This window comes from Sciurus carolinensis, chromosome 2 (assembly GCF_902686445.1).
Source record: "Sciurus carolinensis chromosome 2, mSciCar1.2, whole genome shotgun sequence".
In the NCBI taxonomy this organism is placed as follows: Eukaryota; Metazoa; Chordata; class Mammalia; order Rodentia; family Sciuridae; genus Sciurus; species Sciurus carolinensis.
Genome location: NC_062214.1, coordinates 84,244,615 through 84,265,743, shown reverse-complemented (window position 1 = coordinate 84,265,743; position 21,129 = coordinate 84,244,615). Strand labels below are relative to the sequence as shown.

Here is a 21,129-nt window from a genome sequence, read left to right as displayed (position 1 = left end):
GCTTCTGTCCTGAAGGCCTTCTCTAAGCTTTCCACATCCTCATGTTTACTGTAACCTGTACAGAGTTCCCTGGGGGATAGTCTCTCCCAGATCTGTTTGACCATGAACATACTTTAGATTATTCCAAGGAAGTAGTGGTCCACACACCTCTGGAAAATACTGCTCTGTGGCTCCCTGTCCTCTGAGAAAAGGGAATACAAGTGAAGGACAGAACGATGGTGTGAAGAAAATTGAGTCAAGTATATTCTGAGGGCAGATTTGCTTCCTAAGACCCCTGCTGGCCTTAAGGAGAGCCATAGAGACCAACACCCACAACTGGCAACTGGCAGAAGTCACTCGCGGGCTCATACAGTGGCTCCTTGGTTTTTAATAGTCTGTGCAACTGATTTTGGTTTGATTTCTTCCTTCTCTGTACCTTTTCCACAGCAGAAGCTGCTGCTTCTGAGGAGGTGTGACAGATACATTTTAACCATTGTAGCAGCTTGGATCCCCTGGAGGCTGACGCTCATGCTGCCTTAAGAGGCTGCTGAGCTCAGGAAGGGGGAACAAGGGAGCTATAAATGACCAGCAGTGTCTGTCAAGAGCAGAAGAGGATGATAGGGGTGAGCTCAGAGACCTTCTTGCTTTATACACATGCCTTTCCCACCTACCATCCCATCCATGCCAACCAGGAGCAGCAGCCCACTGCCATGGCCATAGTAATATTAGAATCTCCAATGCTCTCTCTGCCAAATTTATAAGAAAACTAGTTGTTACCAATGACAGAAATACAGACATCAATTTTGCAACAAATAATAAAAATTACTGAGCACTTACTATGATCAGATACCATGCTATATTTTACATGTAATACCTCATTTAATTCTTATGATAGTGTTAAAGAATAGGGACTATCAATCACCTAATTTTGTAGAAAAAGAACAAGAGGCACTGCCAGGTGTGGTGGTGCACGCTTGCAATCCCAGCCACTTAAAAAGCAGGAGGATCACAAGTTAAAGGGCAGCCTCAGCAACTTAGTGAAGCACTAAGCAACTTATTGAGACACTGTCTCAAAATTTAAAAAAATTAAAAGGGCTGGGGATGTGGCTCAATGAGTGGTTAAGTGTCCCTGGATTCAATTCCTGGTATGGAGGGGGAAAAATAGGACATGATACCCATAGAGATCAATTTAGTTGCCAGTAAGTGGTATGACCTGGATTTGACCTTAGGTAGCCTAATGTTAAAACTGACACTCATACCTACCAGACTGTGGATTTAATTATAGATGTTTTGGATTTGAAACATTGGTAAGACTTGTCAATGGAAATATGCAGAAGGCAGAGGAAAGACTGGATGAGATCAGGCCCAGGCACAGGGCCATCAGGGGAGATGACTGAAAGATGCCCATAGATAAGTTTATGCAAACCATGCAGTCAAGAGTCAGGGACACAGATTTATAGTGCAGAAAGAACTTCATGCACTGATTTTGTGGATTACTGGGATGTTTTCCCAAGTAATGAGTTAGAAATAACTGACTACTGTTATCCTAGACCATAGACAGAACATTCCAACTCAAAGGAAACAGGACTTAGAAGTCTGTATCCTAAATCATCCTGAAAAGCCAGAATCTGTTGAGGTTTTAGAATAGCAGAGAAATCTCACTGATCTCTTAAGTGCAACTTTGCTATAGCATCCCTACAGACTCACCGCAGTCCCTGTTGACCTTAAGACCCTGGAGGTAGGGGCTGAGTGTCATTTGTGTAGGAGCTTCCGGCATCTAACACTCTTCAGATTCCCAGTAAACAGTAAACTGTTGAGCCATGGAAATAGAAAGCAACCCGATCGGCTATGCTCTCTGTCCCTGGATATCGAATGCTAAAGCATTTCCACTGACCCAACACTATTTCACTGTAAATGTCTGAATTTTCTCCCTGTAGACTAGGACAACATCACGATAAATTGCTACCCACTTGCACCAAGTTTCATTTTGTTCTGATTCATGGCTGGCTTCAGAGTCCTTCTAAAATCTCAGTTTATGGACTTTACTTCCTGGTGGTTCCCAGAGAGAACTGAGCCTGGATTCCAGGGAATGCAAATGTCTTCAAACTTGCAGCCAGCTTCCAGGCTCCCTGCAAAGGTCTCTTAAGCCTCTAAGTATTTCCTCTCTTAAATCACACATTACTGGCACAGGCAGAATATTTTCAAGTTACTTCTTTCTCGTTAGGAGACAGTCCCTTAAAGGTTTACCAAGTAGACAGAAACTTAGGCATTCTTGGCAGTTTTATTGAGCTGTTCTTAGATTTAGTCTTTTTTGAAAAAGTTGTTTAGCTTTTTTTGTTGTTGTTGTTCTTGAAAGAAACTATTTCTTCAATGCCATGTTGGAAACACGATGTTGAATCTCTCTAGGCATATTTATGGGCTGGATGAAGAAGGACTGTGTTTGTGAAAGGAAGCTTAATACATCACTTGTGCAAATGTTGTGGCTTTTATTTAACTTATTTCCAATTAGATGACATGAATCCCTAGAGCCAGCACACTGGTATTCTACCAAATTTTGGTCTAGATGGAAAATTTATTTTTGCTTCAATGTAAAATAGGTTCTAATTGTGTCTGTCAGGTGGTAGTTTGACCTGAACAAGTTACGGGAGTAGCACAGAATGAAGTATAATGTACTGTGTGCAGGAATCACAACAAGTTACTACATAAAAAAAATGATCAGTACCTTGACCCAAATGTCCCCTGAAATTCATGTTGAAACTTAATCTCCAGTGACATATATTAAGAGGTGGGGCTTTTGGAGGTGATTGAGCCATGAGGACTCCCTCCTTGTGAGTGGAGTTAAGGACCTTATAAAAGAGCTTCCACACAGATTCACCTTTCCCTTTCTGCCTGCTGCCCATGTGAGAACACAGCAGTAGGACACGGTCTTAAAGGTAGAGAAAGGTCCCCACCAGGCACCAAGCTTGTAGGTGCTTTCATCTTGAACTTATAGCCTCCAGAATTACAAGAAATATGTATATATATATTTATAAATCACCCAGTCTCAAGTGTTTTGTTATAGTAGCACAAATAGACTAAGACAGCTACTTATTGGAATATGCAGATATTTCCTTTCATGATTCTAAAAAAAAGTATGTGGTCAGGTCAGTAACAATTCTTCTCAAATGGAGGGCAAAGAAAGTGAATAAAGTGACAACAGTGGAAACTTTTTGTAACTTCCTGAAACTTTCCTTTTTATAATCAGTGTTCATTAGTAATGCCTTTCAGATGTACAACCAAAACTTTAGAGTATTTGAAAGTGCCCTATGGACACACACACAAAGGTTGCAAACCACTGATCCATTCCCCAAAGTATCAGTTAGGCTCTCTAACCAAACAAGAAATAAGCATGCCATGCCACAAAGACTTTAGGCAGCTACACCTTAACGAATAAATTTGACAAAACAGGAGATAAGTTTTTAAAACTTTCCCCTTTTCTGAAAGCATCTGACATTCTTCTTTACATGCAAGCACCATTTTATACTTTTTCACCATGGGAAAACAAATTTCCCAATTGTCTAAGAACTAACTGTATTGGTTTATTCAAAACCTGCCATATGTGTTGATCATATGACATATGAATTGTGGCAAGAGGTCTGTTTGATTTTTCACCTAACAGACTCAGCTGAGAGCTCAGGTTAGTGATTAACTGCAGTATTGTGTTTTACATTAGATTAAAAGCTCCTGATGCCAGGTGCTGGATTGAGAAGGGGGAACTTAGTAAAGAAAGGAAAAATAAAGGAAATTATATTTTCAGCATTATTCAAAACTCAGAAATGAGAAAATTATTAAAAATTTGTCCAAAGTATCCCTTACATTTCCATGTTGTCTTAAAGTGTGCTGAAAACAATTTACCCTTTCTCTGTCTTCAAGTTCATCAACTGGGAAATGAGGGAGACATAAGCTATAGGACTGAAAAGTAAATAGGGATCATATCTACCTCTTGGCCTAATGCCTAAAACCTAACACAATAAATACTAAAGAACATGCACAATCATATTAAAACCTTCCAACTTTTCCTAAAAACCTTAACAATTATATGGTTTTTCTGTTCAAAACATGCAAACATGCTGTGTATTGATTGTATGAAATATGAATCATGGTTATGGCATGTGGGAGTCTGCTTTGGAATTGTGCTCGGAGTATAAATTACTACTCTCAGAGACCATCAGAGTAATACCTCTGACTGCTGCCCCACGCATCAATGCTGCTAGATGGTGGTGTCTTTGCTGTGGCAAAGGAGCTCATCCAGTGTGCCTTGACTAGGGAAATCTCACATTAGAGATTCAGCCCTTTTGAACAGGGTAGTATCTGCCTAGTAGATGTGTATCAGCACCTACAGTGTGTCCCTGTCCCCCACCCCATGAACCCTATGCTCTAGCAGAGGAGATTATTTAACACATGAGGAATCTGTGTTGTGAATAATTAAAGGGCCCAGAGAAGAAGAGCAGGGGACAGAGGTGGGGTGCTTAGATTTGAGAGTCAGAATTCCTCACCAGAAAAGTGTGCTTCAGTTTGAGCCCCTGATGATGTGCAGTCCTTGCTGGGCAAAGGGAGGGAAGAGTTTACAGCTATAGGAAAAGTAATGTGAATGTTTGCAGCAGGAAGAAGCTAGAACTATAGAAACACCAGCAAATTAAGCCGGGTGGTGAGTGGTGTACTATGGGGCCAGATACTCCTGCTTCAGGGCCCTGGCTAAGGACTTCCTGATTCAGGACTAAAAATCTCTCATTTAACCCAAGGGCAATCAGAAGCCTTTGAAGTAATAAGGAAACTGCCTGTTTCCGCTTTTGTTTTAAAATGTCACTCAGGGTAGAAGCTTGGAGACCAGTTAGGAGGCTACTGAAAAAGTGAGGGAAGATCATGGTGACTGGTAGAGATGACACAAATGGATAGAAATAGATGATTTAGGACATATTTCACAACTGGAGTCAGCAAGACTCTTTTGTTGCACCATGGGTAAGAGCCTCAGCTGTGGAGACAGAGACCCTGGGTTAGAATCTCCACTTTGCCACTGACCAACCAGCTTTGTGATCATGAGCTTCACTTCTCTAAGCCTTGGTCTGTTCATCAGCAAAAAGACCTGAACTTCAACTCGTTAGGGGATTTGAATGACACAAGACATTCATGGTCTCAGTATAGTGCCTGGTGGCGTAAATTAAGCATTCATTAAATGTTATCATTATTCTTTTGTTGAAATGCAGGGAGAGGTATTGTTTCAATTCAGTTATCACTTATTTCACTCTTTTCTCTGAATTAGGTCCTCCTATATTGCTAATTTCCATTGCTGTGGGGAAAATACCTGAAATAATTAAATTATAAGGAAGAAAGATTATTTTGGCTCACAATTTCAGAGGTTTCAGTCCATGGTCGGTTGACTCTGTTGCTGTGGGGCCTGGGGTGAGGCAGAACACCTTGGAAGGAAGTGTGTGGTGGCAGAGGCTGCTCACCTCATAGTGGCCAGGAAGCAAAGAGAGAAAGGAAGGGGCCAGGGCCCCAGTACCTTCTTCAAGGACATGCCTGCAGTGACCTAACTCCCTTCCACAAGGCCCCACTTCATAAAGTTTCCACCACCTCCCAATAATACCAACATCTGGGGATCGAGCCTTCAGCATATGAGCTTTTGGGAGATATGTAAGATCCAACCCATAAATATTTTCCAGCTGCCAAATAAGAGAGGCAGAAACTAGGCAGCAGGAACCTGAATTGTGGTGAATGGTGTGGGTGGAGGGAGCACCAGAACCCCTCATGGACTTATAACCATCGCTGTGTCTCCCTCATGTTCTCTTCTCCAGCTCACTCATCACTCCAGCCTGGAGCTTTTATGACAACATCAGTCTTTCCAGTTTACAGTACTTTCTCCACATCCTCAGAAATTTCTGTGAGTTCTCCTGCCTAAAATAAGGGTCCAAGCAGGGGTCAGGAGTGAACAAGGTCACGCTGCAGAGTTGCTGTGTCATGAACAGAAATGCAGTGGCAATTACTGGAAACTTTGGCACTTGCTCTCCTGCTGTGGCCTGGAGGAAGCAAGGCAGGAAGAGAAACGGGACCAGGCAGTTCTCAGCCCCAGAAATGCCAAGACTCCTAGCACTGGCCAGTACTCCACAGGCAGGACTATGTAATGTAGAATTTACTTTATACATGTTCATTAAGCTTTTCTACAGAATATTTGGTGCTGTCCATTTGTGATATAGATGTTAGACAAATCTGTTAATACATGCAAAACTATTTTCTCTCTTCCTTTTTTTTTTAACCAGAAAATAACAATCATCTCCATCCAATTCAAAGCAGAAAATTAGCTCTGTTTAATTAAAATTAATGTCAGAAGGAGTGGGGTGAAAAGACACTTGGAAGAAAACTAACAAATTGTCTCCCTGTTGCTAATCCACTAGAAATATTTTCTCAGCCCTATTGGTGAAGGTTTTAAAGTCCTTTATTTACACAGAGAATTAATACCTTTGGTGATGGTAAAGCTAGCCCTCTGAGATATTCAACTGACAAATGTGTGCATTTTGCAATTTGAACTGTATTTACTGAGTCATTATTGTACACCTTCCCTGGGTTTCTGGGACCAGGTGTCTGCAGTTTTAGGGAATAACCTCTAGATGGCGCTGTTGCATATTTTGGCTGTGCTGGGCTGCCAGGGAGGAAAATCCCCAGCAATCTGAGCAGGATCAAAATCAATTTCAGTACTCGTTTTTATATAAAAAATTTTGTGTGTTTGTGGTTGGAACAATAAAAAATATAGATTGGCAAAGAGGAGAAAGTAAAAATCCCCACTCAGAGGTAGTTAGCATTAACATGCTGGAGGATAGTCTTCTACTCATGTTTTCTATATGTGTATTTACAATGAAAATGGTTTCATTTACAAAATCCTTTTTTGTAACTTTTCTTCACTTAACACAAAACTGTCACACCAAAAAAGTAAACATGAATTGGTGTCAATGAATATTATAGCATGTTATTTTTATAATTAAGTACTAGTAAAAAAATACACAGTAAAGCAACTGAGATTCTGCAATTAAACACGTACATTAAGATTTTTCACTATTATAAACAATACCAAGATGAAAACTTTTCATACCTTTCCTATAAAAAATAACTGGTGTTCATTCAAAGTGTATGCATTATTGAACCTTCTAATATTTCCTGTATGGACACCCATCTAACAAGGACACCAGCATCACTAGGGCCTCCTAGAATCCAAACTCTCAGGCCCCACCCCAGATGTACTGATTTAAGATCTTGTTAAGATTCCACATGATTTGTGTGCTCATTGCATTCAATTAAGCTGATCTTGAGGACGGACCAAGATTCAGTATCAAAGAAATAATAGAAACTGGGCCTTGTGGTGCACACCCGTAATCCCAGTGACTCAGGAGGCTGAGGCAGGAGGATCAAAAGTTCAAAACCAGACCTGGAAACTTAGCAAGGCTCTAAGCAACTTAGTGAGACCCTGTCTTAAAATAAAAAATAAAAACGGCTGGGGATGTGCCTCAGTGGTTAAATTCCTGGTACCAAAAAAAAAAAGAAGCCTGGCCCTTAAAGCACCTTAAAGTACGGACAATCTTACCAGCCCTGTGTCAAACCACCCACTTCTTTAAATGCTTACCAATAATGTGTATTTATCAAAGAAATTTTCAGTGTAGTACATGAGCGTAGCCACATGTTATTTGATTTAACATTTCTGTAGTTACTACTGATGTTTTTCATATTGCCTTCATATATCTTCATTGACCTGTTGCCTATTCATAGTCTTTCCCATTTTTATTTCATTGTTTTTCTAAATGAATAATTTGGGGGGGGTGCTATATTTATTTTTTTGCTCACTATAAATAAAACTAGAAAATAACTAAAATTTTAAAAATAAGAATATGGTGATCACCTTTTATGTTTATCCAAAAAGGACGCTATATGATGGCCTACTTTTTAACAAAACAGCTCTACTGATATCTAATTTATGTACTATACAATTTGCTGATTTAAAAATGTACCATTCTGTTTTTTAGTATATTCACAGAGTTTTGCGGCCATCACCACAATCCAACTTTAGAGCACTTTTACCACTCCAGAGAGAAATCCCGTAACCATTAGCAGTCACTCCCAGGTTCCTCCTTATGGGCCTCAGGCCTAGGAAACCATTCGTCTATTTTTTGTCTCTGTAAATGTGCTTATTCTGGATCTCTCATATGAATGGAATGATTCAACAAATGGTCTTTTGGGACTGACTTCCTTCCCTTAGCATGACATGTTCAAGGCTCATCCATCATGGGGCTGGCATCAGTATTTAATTTCTTATAGTCAAATAATACCCTGTTGCATGGATATACCACATTTATTTATTCATTTATCAGGTGATGGACATTGGAGTTGTTTCCACTTTTTGGCTATCATGAATAATGCTGCTATGAGCATTCGCGTCCAAGGTTCTGTGCAGGCGCATGTTGTCCTTTCTCTTGTGTGTATACCTAAGAGTAGAATTACCGGATCATGTGGTAATTCTACCTTTAACTTTATGGTGCTTCTGCCAGGCTGTTTTCCAAGGCAGCTGTACCATTTTACATTACCACCAATAGTATATAGGAATTCCAGTTTCTCCATACACCTGTACTTTTGATTAGTGGTTATGAAGTAATATCTTATTGTGGTTTTGATTTACATTTCCTTATTGACTAGTGATGTTCAACTTCTTTTCTTATGCTTCTTGGCCATTCATATGCCCTTTTTTTCTTTAGGAGAAATGTCTATTCGAATCCTTTGCCCTTTTAAAAATTGGGCTCTTGTTTTATTTTTTGTTATTAAGTTTTAAGAATTCTTTATGTATTCTGGATACAGGTCCCTTATTATACATGATTTGCAAATATTTTTTCTCATTCTGAGTTGTCTTTTCAATATTATGATAGAGTCATGAGCAGCAAAATCTGCAATTTGGATAAAGTAACACTTTTCTTTTTTCCTCTGTCACTCATGGTGATATACCTAAGAAGTCTTTACCTAATCCAAGGTCATGAAATTGCTCTTGTGTTTTCTTCTACAAATCTTAAAGTTATAGGCTCTTACATGTAGGCCTAATATTAGTGTCTATGGTTTCTGTAACAAATTAATACAAACGGTGACTTATAACAACACAAATTTATCATCTTACAGTTCTGGAGTTCAGAAATCCAAAATGGATCTCACTGGGCTGCAATCAGGGTGTCCACAAGACTGCATCCCTGGCAAAGCTCTAGAGAAGAATCCCTATCTTCTTGCCTCCTCCAGCTTCTAGAGGCTGCCTATATTCCTTGTCTTCCTCGTCTGTCGTGTTCTTCCATGTTTAAGGACCTTGTGATTAACTGGGTCACCTGGGTAATCCAAAGTATCCTTCCTATTTTAGTCATCTGATCAACCATGTTAATTCCATCTGCTACATTAATTCCCTTTTGCCATTTAATGTAACATATTCCCAATTCCTAAAATTCTTTGGGACCTACCACAGCACATGATTCATTCATTTTGTTTTATTTTTTAATTGACAAATAAAAAATATTTTATAATGTACCACATGTTTTAATATATGTGTACATTGTGAAATGGCTAATTACCTCATGTTCTTATTTTTTTGTGGTGAAAACACTTAAAATCTACTCTTTTAGCAATGTTTTCAAGTATGCAATGTATTGTTATTAACTGCAGTTACCATGATGTACAATTCATGATCGATTTTGAGTTAATTTTTATGTGTGGTGTGAGGTAGGGGTTCAATTTTATCCACTTGCCCCAGAACCATTTGTTGAAAATGGTTCCCCACTGGTGTGGTCTACTGCTGTCCTATAGCATAACATCAAAATGTACCACTATCAGTAGGTATATGATATGTTCATTTTAAATGATTGGGTAGGATTTATTTGGGGAGTATGCCATAGTGGAGTTTGCAGCTCTCCTGTGGTTGGACATCACTTCCAACATTTCACTGTCTTTATCTGATTTGTGAGATTTTTAAAAGATAGATTATGGACACAAACTTCTCCCCATTATGTATGTTGTAAATTTGGCTTGAGATTTTTCATTTATTTCCACCATCCTGCTTTAAGCTCATATCCCTTTTCATCCAGACTAAAATCTAACTGGTCTCCAAGCTTCCTCTCTTGTCTCTTTCCAATCCTTTTTCCATATAATATGGTGGCCTTTGTAAAATGCAGATCTTGTCCTGTAACTTCTGCCTCTGCCCTTACAATAGGTGTCCATTAGGAACAAGACAAAACTCTTTTTTACTGTCCCTCCCTTTGTCATTTCTGCCCAAGTAGACACTGTGCTCCCTCTCGCTCACCCTCTCTTCCTGCACACCTGTTCCATCTCTGGTTGCCATTATTGCTCCTATCCCAAGCCATCTTCCTAATGAGGACAAACCCCTTACATCACCATCTCTTTTCTTTGCAGCCCTTTTCACAGTGCAATTTAAATGCATTTGTCGGGTTTCATTAATGCTACGTATTTGTCTTTTAATTTGTTTATGATAATTTTGACTTTCAGAATTTTTAAAATATGCACAAATGTATAAATTTTTTCTTTTATAATTTCTGCCTTTGCTATAACTATGCATAAAAGTCCTTCCCTAATCCCAAGAATACAGAAATATTGACCTATTTTCTTTTACTCTTTTCATATGTATATTATTTGCATAATATCTTTAATCCACCCTGCAATTTATTTTGGCATGTGGTATAAGTTAGAGAAATAACTTTATTTACTTCCCAATGGTTAGCCATATTCCCAACCATTTCCATCCTTTCCTTGTTGAATGAAATTGACTCATTGATTGCATACCAAATCCTTTTACATGTTTAGTTAAGTAAATGATTTGTCCCTTCCTTCACTGGCCATATTTGGCACTGTTTTTAATTATTATAGGTTCATGCTATGTTTTAATATCTGGTGGTAACATTTTGTAAGAAAATAAGTTTGAAATAATACTTTAATAATTTGCATTAATGTTTGCTAGACAGAGAATTATTGCTTAGCGGAAATGTATAGTAATAAATCAGAGCAGAGGTTATTGCTTAGAGCACTTCAGTAGCATACAATTGATGCTGCTGATCCAGGAACCACATTTTGAGAATCTCTGCCTTAGTGCTAGTACTTGAAATAAAGAATATAGCTAAACTGAGAATGGTCCAGTACACCCTCTGAATGCCTTGTTATGGTTAAGAACCTGCCCAGTGTGCTTTCTGTGGATATCTTCCTAGTGCCATCAACTGAGTTGGCTCAGTTGAGTCAAGCAACACAGACTTCCTTTCAATGAACCCTTGAGGTGTTCAACATGACCCAATAGCTACCTGCTGGTCACAGGTGCCAATACAGCCATGCTTTAGTCTAAACCAGAGAAAGATGAGGATCCAATGACTCTCTTTGTTGTAGGTTCTCATGATTTTTCTTATAAAAGAGCTGTTACTGGGAAAGCATTGGCAAAGTGCTTTCCTCGTGCCTACCTCTGTTGCTTTAATGGCTCCTTGGTTCACACAAAGGGAGAGTTAATTACTAACACCTGCTCCTGCTATCCTGCGAGTGACCAGCTCCCTAATGGACAGTCCAGCACCTTCCTGACAAGGACTTTTCCACCTACTCCACACAATGTAAGCATATTTAAAGAAATAAACATAGTTTGTACAGTTTCAGTGTACAACATATACCCCTTTGAAAAAGGCTACACTTCCTTTGTCCTTCACAAAGGGATGGACATTCTTTGTGAGAAGTAAAATAGCCTTAGAGAAGAAAATCTGCAGTGGGTTTTCTCTTCTTTGTTAGTAAGACAAAAGTCATTGTATTTTACATGGCATATGTGACTTTAGGCCTCAGATATTCATTTTCCTTATTTTTTTATACTTTTTTTCCCCACTTATATTTTCCCTACCTAGGTCACCGAAAAGTTAGAGCAGAAATTATTTGCACTTCCTTGAAAGATATGCCTTCTGGGAACTTTTCCTTTCCCTTTTCCCCTTCCTGGTTTCTAAGATGCACCATTAGAAGACCTGTCCTCCCATCAGAAGCAGATGAGTTTCCTGTCAGACCTGCATTGTACCCATTTCCCCTACTCAGCACACTCTGAATGCTGAGTCTGGGGACACAGAGAAAGGCATGTCTTCTGTCATTGAAGGCTCACTCTGTATATTGATGAGGGCAGATACATTAGTTGGCAATTACAATGTGCCATGATCAGTATTTCACTGGAAGTAACCAGAGGATGGCGTGGGACTGAGGCCAGGGACGCTATCCTCAGCTGGTTAGGGAGCCTGAAAAGGTGACACTTAAGTATATAATTTTGGGAAAATTATGTGAAGAAGGTGAGTTCAAATGATGGAATTAATAAATAAGTGGGACAAGAGGGAAAAATATTCCATACTAATAAATTTTGACTACTATTATTTTATGTACTTTTTCAATAGTATTACATTCACATTTGACAATTCAGTATGAAAGAGTATATAGAATAAGAATATATGTGATTTACATTTTTTCTAATAACCATTGAAAAATTAATTTTAATACTGTATTTGACCCAACATATTCAAAATATTGTTTGACCATCTAACCTGCACAAAACATATTGAGATCTTTAGATTGGTACAAAGTGTATTTTACACTTACAACATAATGTGAGTAGGAATGGTCATATTTCAAGTGCTCAGTAGCCACGTGTGGCTAAGTGGCTACCCTATGAGATAGTACAGATATACAGTAGTAAATTTCCCTCCTGTGTCTGCCCTGAAACTACTGTTTCCCTTCTTACAGGTAGCCATTATTGATGGCCTCAAGTGTGTTCTTCTACAGAGAGTGGATATATTTATAAACAGTTACAAACTTGCACCCACAAACAACAAGACATGCCATTGTGCACCTTTTTTTCACTTAAAAAGTTTTGGAGATGGAAGCAAACTTAGTTTTTTCCTTTTTATTTTTAAGTGCTGCCAAGTATCTCATTTTATAGATGTCACAAATTACTCCATTAGTCCTTACCAATGAACATTTAAGTGTTTTCCAATAATTGGTGCTTATAAACAGTTTGAGCTGAGTTTTCAGAGGCAAAGAGCAATCGGCACTAACTCAGCGAGGTTGAGGGAATGAAACTTTAGAGGAAGGATCTAATATGAAAGAAGACATGGAACACAAGCACATGGATGTTTGGGGTGAATTTTTGAAGCTCAAGATGTCTGTGTGTGGGGCTGGGGCTGTAGCTCAGTAGTGAAATACTTGCCTTGCATGTGTGAGGCACTGGATTCAATCCTCAGTACCACATAAAAAATCAAATAAATAAAATAAAGGTATTGTGTCCATCTACAACTGAAAATATTTTTTAAAAAGATGACTGTGTGAGCAGAAGACAGGAACAGTAGGCTGGATGAGCAGAAGGAGACCATCTTGCAGTCTTATCAGTATCATATTAAGAGATTTGAATTTCATTCCTAATTGAAAGTCATCAGAATATTTTAAAGCAGGGGAGTATAAATTATGGAACTAATAAATAAATGGGAAAGGAGAGACAAATGTTTGTACTTATGAATTCTGATTAATAAACGTAGAAAGCATAAGGGAAACAGTTACTATGAGAATACTATAGGAATAATTGCTACATGCAAGATCTACAGATGAGTATTAAAACTTATTTTAAGGGGAATCAGGAAATTTACATAGCCTCAAATATCTAAAGAATCTACCCCAAAATATTTATTAATTACCATGATGGTTTTAACCTATACCCAAATATTCCTCAATACTCCCCCTCCAAGAAGTGGAGTTTAATCCCACTAGACTTACTGACTTGTTTCTAAGGAATTGGATGTGGAAAGGAAAAGAAAAATAGTAGCTTTACCATGGAAAAACCTGGAAGATACCACTATAAACAAGTGGTCAAGGCTAACAACCCCAGAGGTAGATGTTACGTTGATATGGTATCCCTCTGACAGATGTGATTAGAAGGGTACTTCATGTCCATGAATTCTTCCCCCAAACATACTAACTCTTGTCTAATCATGAAAAACATCAGACAAACTCAAATGGAGAGATAATCTTAAAAAAATACCTAGCCAGTAATAATCTTCAAAAGGTCAGAACAAAGAAAAACTGAGAAATTGTCATAGACCAGAGGAGGCTAAGGAGACATGAGGACAAAATGCAATGTGGTGTCCTGGGTTGGGTCCTAGAACAGAAAAAGGACATTAGGGAGTAAAATTGGGGAAATCTGAATGAAGCCTGTAGTTTAGCTAATATTATTGTAACAATAGTAACTTCTTAGTTTTTTTTTATAAATATGCCATAGTTATTTAAGATGTTAATATTAGAAGGGATTGATTGAAAATATACATGACATTCTGTGCTATCTTCCCAACTATTCCATAAATACATAATTATTTAACAATAAAAAGATTTAACAAATTAGAAGAGTTACATGATTGACTCACTTTTTAGAAGAATCTTGGTGGTTGTGCTGGGGAAGGAGACTGGAAAGAGGAAAAAAACAAGACAAGGAGGTTGCTGCAGATGGGAGGAGATCTCTTCTACAAGAAGAAATGGTAGAAGACCGGATAGGAGCAAGGGCAGAAGGAACCTGGAGAGAGCTCTAGAAGGAAGTATGAAAAGGCCTGGTGATGGTTTGGGTAAGGAAATAAGGAGGTGGAAGGACCAGGATAACCTCCTGTTTTTCAGCCTCTAGGAATCATGGGTAATAATGTCATTCATTAAGATGGAGGAAATGGCAGAAAGAACGGGTTTTAGGGAAAGGCAAATTCTGATTTAGACCACATTTGAGACATCCACATATCCACTAGGTGCCTGGATCTGTGGGCCTACAGGTCAGAATCATGGGTATATAAGGGTGGCTAAGGACAGTGAAATGGTGAAATGGCCCAAGGAGGGTGGACAGAGAAGAAAAAGGGCCTAGAACACAAACATTTAGAAAGTTGGCCCAGGAGGTGTTGAGAGAATGGAGAGAGTCCAGAAAAATGGTGACAGTGCAGTGCTGACATGCAGAGACTGACTCTGGAGCAGGCTTCTTAGGGCAGAATGTTGGCTCTGCCATCTACTTACTGTGTGACATTAAGTTATTTAGTCCAATAAGGCTGGTATCAGTATTTTATGAGACACTATCTGAAAAGTTCTTATAATAATGCTAGGATTATAGTGCCCTATATTGTCCATGGCCCAGTTGTGCTAGGTCAGTAGGATAGGTTACTGAGAGACCAAAGGAGACACCAAGAGATGGAATGTAGTATGTAGGGTCTACTGAAAAATGCTTATGGGGACGGTCTAGTGGCAACAGGCTGGAGTGGTGCTTTTACAGGAAGTCCAGTGGCAATAGCTTGGACAGGTGCACCACATGGTGGCTCTGGTGCTTCACCAGAAAATAGTGCCTCCCGTCCCTCTCCACTCTATCCAGTGGCCACCAGCTGTGCACATCCTGTCAAGGTGGTCTGTTTCACGCCAGTTATCGCAGGGAGAGGGATTTTATGCGGTGGGTTACAGAAGCAGTGGAAATACTATTTTAGCTGCTTTGTCCCTGTATGACCAGCATCCCAAGTGCAAAACTGCATATGAGAAAGCAGCTCCCTACAGATGACACTAACTTGCCCTAATTCCCAGCATACATGATAGAAAGTCAGCATCCTTCTAGAAAACATTTATCTGGATATTCTGAGCCAGGCTTCATACCATTGTTCCCTTAACTTGACTAGATCCTTAGGATGGAGAGAGGTACTTTGGGGACATGGTAGTTTTACTCTCCTCCTTTTCTTACAAGGATAAAACATGCTCAAAGAATGTTGGATAATCAAAGGCAAAAGAAAACTAGAGAGTGGTTTCCAGGAAACCATGGGAACAAAGTGGTTCAAAAAGGAGAACATATATTTCATACCCATTAAGATGGCTAATATCAAAACATGGAAAATAATAAGTGTTGGCAAGGATGTAGAGAAATTGAACCTCTGTGTATTGCTGGTAGGACTGTCAAATGGTGCCACTACTGTATAAAACAGTTTGGTGGTTCCTCAGAAAGTTAATCATAGAATTATTATATGATCCAGCATATATATCCAAGAGAACTGAAAGTGATGACTCAGACAGATACATACCTGTGTTCAGAGCAGGATTATTCATGATAGCCTAAAAGATAGAAACAATCTGAGTGTCCATCACCAGATCTGTAGATAAACAAATGTGGTATGTCCATACAATGGAATATCATTCAATCTTAAAAAAGACTGAAATTTTTATATACACTCCAGCATAGATCAACCTTGAAAATATTATGCTAAGTGAAAATAAGTGAGACCAAAAAAAGACAATGTATGTTTCCACATAGGTGAAATACTGACCAGGCAAACATATAGAGAAAGAAAGTAGATTAAAGTTTGCTAGAGGTCAAGTGCAGTAAGAAGTAGAGAGGTATTGTTTAATAAGTACAAAGTTTCTGCTTGGGATGATGAAAAAGTTCTAGAAATAAATAGCGGTGATGGTTGCACAACATTGTACTTAATACCACAGAATTGTACACTTAATAATGTTTAAAATGGTCACTTTTATGTTTTGTGTATTTTACCACAATATTCTTAAAAAGGAGAGCATGACTCATGCTGCAGAGAAATCAATATAAGAGTTGATCAGTTTACAATAGCTAGATTGTGGAACCAACCTAGATGCCCTTCAACAGATGAATGGATAAAGAAACTGTGGTATATATACACAATGGAATATTATTTATCCATAAAGAAGAATAATATTATGGCATTTGCAAATAAATGGATGGAATTGGAGAATATCATGCTAAATGAAATAAGCCAATCCCAAAACACCAAAAGCCGAATGTTTTCCCTGATAAGTGGAGAATGATATATAATGGGGGTGGGGAGGTGGGGAGGGAGAGAAGAATGGGGAACTTTAGTTTATGTAGAAGGAAATTAGAGGGAGGGGGTATAAAAAATGGTGGAATGAGACAGACATCATTACCCTATGTACATGTATGATTACATGAATTGTATGAATCTACATTGTGTACAACCATAGAAATGAAATGATGTACTCCATTTGTGTACAATGAATCAAAATGCAGTCTGTAAAAAATTAAAAGATAAATAAAATATATATATGTATATATATTAGGTGAAAATTTGTCCTTTGTACTTTGTGACAAAAGGGCTATTGGTGTCAATTTCAGGGCCCTTCTAGTGGAGCAGAGATGTCAAAGGTCACATTGCAATGGACTGAAGGGTGATTGGCAAGTGTCTAGACCAGAGGTTGGTTAACTACAGTCAACTCTGGTCTGCCACCTACTTTTATAAATAAAGTGTTATTGGAATGCAGCCACACCTGTTTATGTGTGTGTTGTCTATCTTTTGTGCTATGATGGTGGAGTTGAGTAGTTGGCACAGAAAACATATGGCCTGCAAAACTGAAAATCCTTACTATCCAGCCCTTCACAGAAAGTTTCCAAGGCTAGGAAACATCCTGGTCTTTCAAGAACTTTGACTTTCTTAAATAATTCTTGCATTTCTGGAAAGTTACCAACAGCAAGTGCCTCTTCAGCTTGGTAGCGGAACAGACCCAACACTGAATAATAATAATGAATAAGAAGGAAAAAGAAGGAAGAAGTGCATTTCTGCCTTCTTCTCCCTTCACCATACCATTGGCCTCTCACAGCCCTGGAAGAAGGGACTGTGAGTCCCTCTCACCCAACCGCCTCCCCCCAACCCCAGAAAAACTCCTCACTAGTAAATCATCATGTTACTGGTGATAATAAACTCCCTGAGATGACTGAAAACTGCAGTAGGTTTAAAGTTTTCTCATTAATGCAGAAAAATGCCCATAACCGGAGGCTTTTCAAGTGTTTGTTAGTTTACTTTCTGGGACTGAGTGCAGATATTTTTTTCAGATCAAAGAGAAAAGCCCGTGTCTTTAGCACTTACACTGTGCCACAAACGATCCCAGTTTTGTGCCTAGGTGATCTTTTGGTGAATCATCCTGACCACTGGAGGGTATTTCCCCACTTCACAGGAGGATGGCTGGGGCTCCCCGAGACCCACAGGGAGTTAGGAGAACTGGGGTTTGAAGTGACACCTGCCTGATTCTAGGATCCCGGGCTGTTTTCCACTGCTCCACACTGTCATTCTATCCCCTGTGGATACCAGCAGGCTCAGAAGGATTCTGTATGTCCATTCTAGACAGCCTCCAATACTTGCTTAGTTTTCAACCCATTTTGAACCATGATCCCTGCTATTGCATTGAATCAGAGTTGACCCTGAACTATGTCTCAAGCAGACCATATGTCAGCTTTAGCAAGACCTGTTCTCCATCCTGCTCCCTACACTCCTCATGTCCTCAGTGACCACTTTGATGGTCATTCTGAGCCAATTAAGAGGTAGCTCTTTTCTGTCTTTAAAGCCATCCTATATTTCCATGCATTCTGCCAGCCTTACCTAACACCTGGGAGTTACTTGTTCCTGCCTTACCACTTATCTTTACATCAGAGTCAACAGTAATTAGGCACAGTGGCCTAAGAATGCAGCAAGAGGAAAATATAGTGGATTCCCCAATTCTGGTCCATTCACATCCATGTGACTGGTGCATAAACACACAGCACCCTGGTTACTTCTTTCCTCTTGGAGGCTGCACTTCATAATGTAGACTAAGACTGCCTAGGTCTCTGTAACCATCACATCAGAATTAAAAGGGAGTTCAGAAGTCAGCCACCCAACCTTGATTGTACTAGTGAGAACAAGCAGCCACACCCAGAGAGGGATGGCAGCTGGTCCAGTACACACAGCTCTTGTCAGCCCCAGATTCTGGACTAGGAAGGCCCCAGTCTCCCAGCTCCCAGCCTGGAGCTCATCCTGCTGCAGTTCACTGCCTCCTGCCTGCCTCAACTGATGAGGCAGGGGCTCTCCCCCTGCATGAGAAGTGCTTACCTTGGAGCCCTTTTTATGAATGAGACCAGATGCAGACCTCCACATTGATCATTTCTGTCCCTCCCCTTTCTGCTTTCTGTTAAAGGCAGCCCCCCAGCTCCCAGCTGGCTCCTGTCCCCTCCCCCAGCCGGGAGAAGTTATTACATGAAGAGATCAGCTTACCAGTTTTCTTCAGAGCAGAGGCTGAGCTCGGAGCGCCGGGTAGTACAGTGAGGGAGAGCCGAGGGAACCAGCGCGGTGCCTAGCGGAACTCCAGGGCTGGAATCCCGAGACACAAGTGCATCTGCTAGCTGTTAGCACTTGGCAGACGGAGTTCTCCTCTAGGGTAGCTCTAACTTTGGGTAATAATGTTTGTCAGCTACCTGATATTAACATTGCTCCACGTTCAAACAGCAATGTTAGCAAGACCTGGGGGAGAGGTAAGCCAAATAAAATATCTTGTCAGAAGTTATACTTTTGTCAGCATTAAATTTCCTCTTCTATCTACCAACAGGGATCAGGCAGTGGGTTTTTATGGTGTGCAGAGAATAATGCTTGATATTGCTTTTTTAGACTTCTCTTGCCTTTTCTTATATGAAGACTTCTTTTCTTTTTGAAGAAGCCTGTACTTGCTAAAATCTCATTCTGAGCTTGTCTGTATAGTTGCCACACTGGGGAGTTGGCCTGGGTGACAGATGCTGTTGCAGAACAAAATATGTGGCATGTCAGATTCCAGTAGGGACTGGTACAAAGGCAGGAAAGGAAATTCCCTTTTGGGAAATTTTCTCCTGTGCTGCAGAGAGAATATGTGTGCAAGAGGGATTGATCTTTCTTTCCTGCCTCTACACCACATTTTTCTCTTTTTTTGCTTTGATGTGTTTGGAAGATCTGTGCATAACTTTCTATTGTAGGATTGAGGAGGGACAGTGATGTCCAATGGGACTAGGAGTGTGCTTGGATCTACCATAGAGAGAGGCATTTTTAAGGCCTATGAAGATGATTTATTCTTATTGGTTTAGCTCATGTGTTTACTGGTTACATTTCTGAACATCACTGAGACCTCTGGGAGCCAGTTTCTGAGGCAGACAGAGAGGGGAAGGGATGTTCCTTCAGCCCAGAAAGGGAAACACTTGGGTGTATCCACCCTCACCTGCAAATAAGCCTGTGGGCCAGTGTGCCTCCTCCACTCCTGTCACTCCTTGCCTTGATGGAAAAGCTCAGAGTCTGATGCCTGACTTTGAAGGGACAGCCTTTCTCCTGAATCTGTCTTCTTCTTTGGAAAGCCAAGTGAAAAGTGTATCTCTTAGAAAAGGCCATGAGGCCACTTCACAGCTTCGCCTTTTGTTAGCCTTGTCAGGGACCAAGCTGGCTCTGAAAGCCTAATGTAATTACTTTCCCTTTTCTGAGAGGTCTGGAAGTGAGAGTGCTCCCCAGCCCCGGCTGCAGAGCCAGCTGTGGTTTCAGCAGGCTTGTTCCTCTGTTCAAAATAGACGTGCAGCTCTGAGGCGTGCAGCAACGGGTCATTTGTTGTAGGCTTTTCGCCTGTTAGTTACCCATGTCCTCTGCTCTCCAGATACATGCTGGGCCCGTGGGGGGATTGAGCTTTTGAATGGGAGCCTGAGGAACTGAATGGGTTAGTGATGCTGGAAGCTGAAAGCAAACCATTGCCCTCTAGTTGTAGCTGAGGTTCGCAACTTCCCTGTTGATTTTTTACTGTGTAGAGTAAATGACAAATGGGCTGGCCTAACTCAGCCCTGAGCACTTAAGCAGGCGAGAGGAAAGCTCATATGGAAAATATTTCTATCACCGCTGCCTGCACATATGGTCAAGGGAGACCCCCTTACGGAGCAAATCACAGTGCTCCGGCAGCCCCTCAGTGGCGTGCCAATTACTCTTATTAACAGCAAAGCAAAGGGCTGCTTCAGTTACCTGCCCGCAGCTGGTTCCTGGGGAGGGCCACTCTGGAATGTGAGTCCTTGAGCCTTGTGTCACAGGCAAGAGGCAGCCGGCTGTGTTTCACCTTACAATCAGTAAAGCAGAGGAATAATGAAAGGGGATTACCCAGGCTCACTCTGATCTTGATGTTGGTCAGACAGCACTCAACGCTCACTCAGGAGAGGACCGCAAAGCTTCTGTCTTTTGAGTTAAAAGTGGGGTGCTCAACAGTCAGAAAAACCCTAGCAGAGGTGGGGAGATGCCTGCC

At 40.2% G+C, this 21,129-nt stretch overlaps 1 protein-coding gene across 2 annotated transcripts in view; it reads left to right on the top strand.

The window, feature by feature from the left end:
- Positions 1–21,129, top strand: part of Thsd4 (thrombospondin type 1 domain containing 4) — a 590,727-nt gene that overhangs the window by 364,537 nt on the left and 205,061 nt on the right. The window contains exon 1 of one of the 2 annotated variants that reach the window (XM_047539596.1): positions 19,168–19,366. The exons of the other annotated variant lie outside the window; for it this stretch is intronic. Coding sequence (XP_047395552.1) covers positions 19,295–19,366 — 72 coding nt within the window. The 5' untranslated portion in view covers positions 19,168–19,294. Of the gene's footprint in view, positions 1–19,167; positions 19,367–21,129 lie in introns of those variants that run through there. 2 annotated transcript variants of the gene reach the window in all.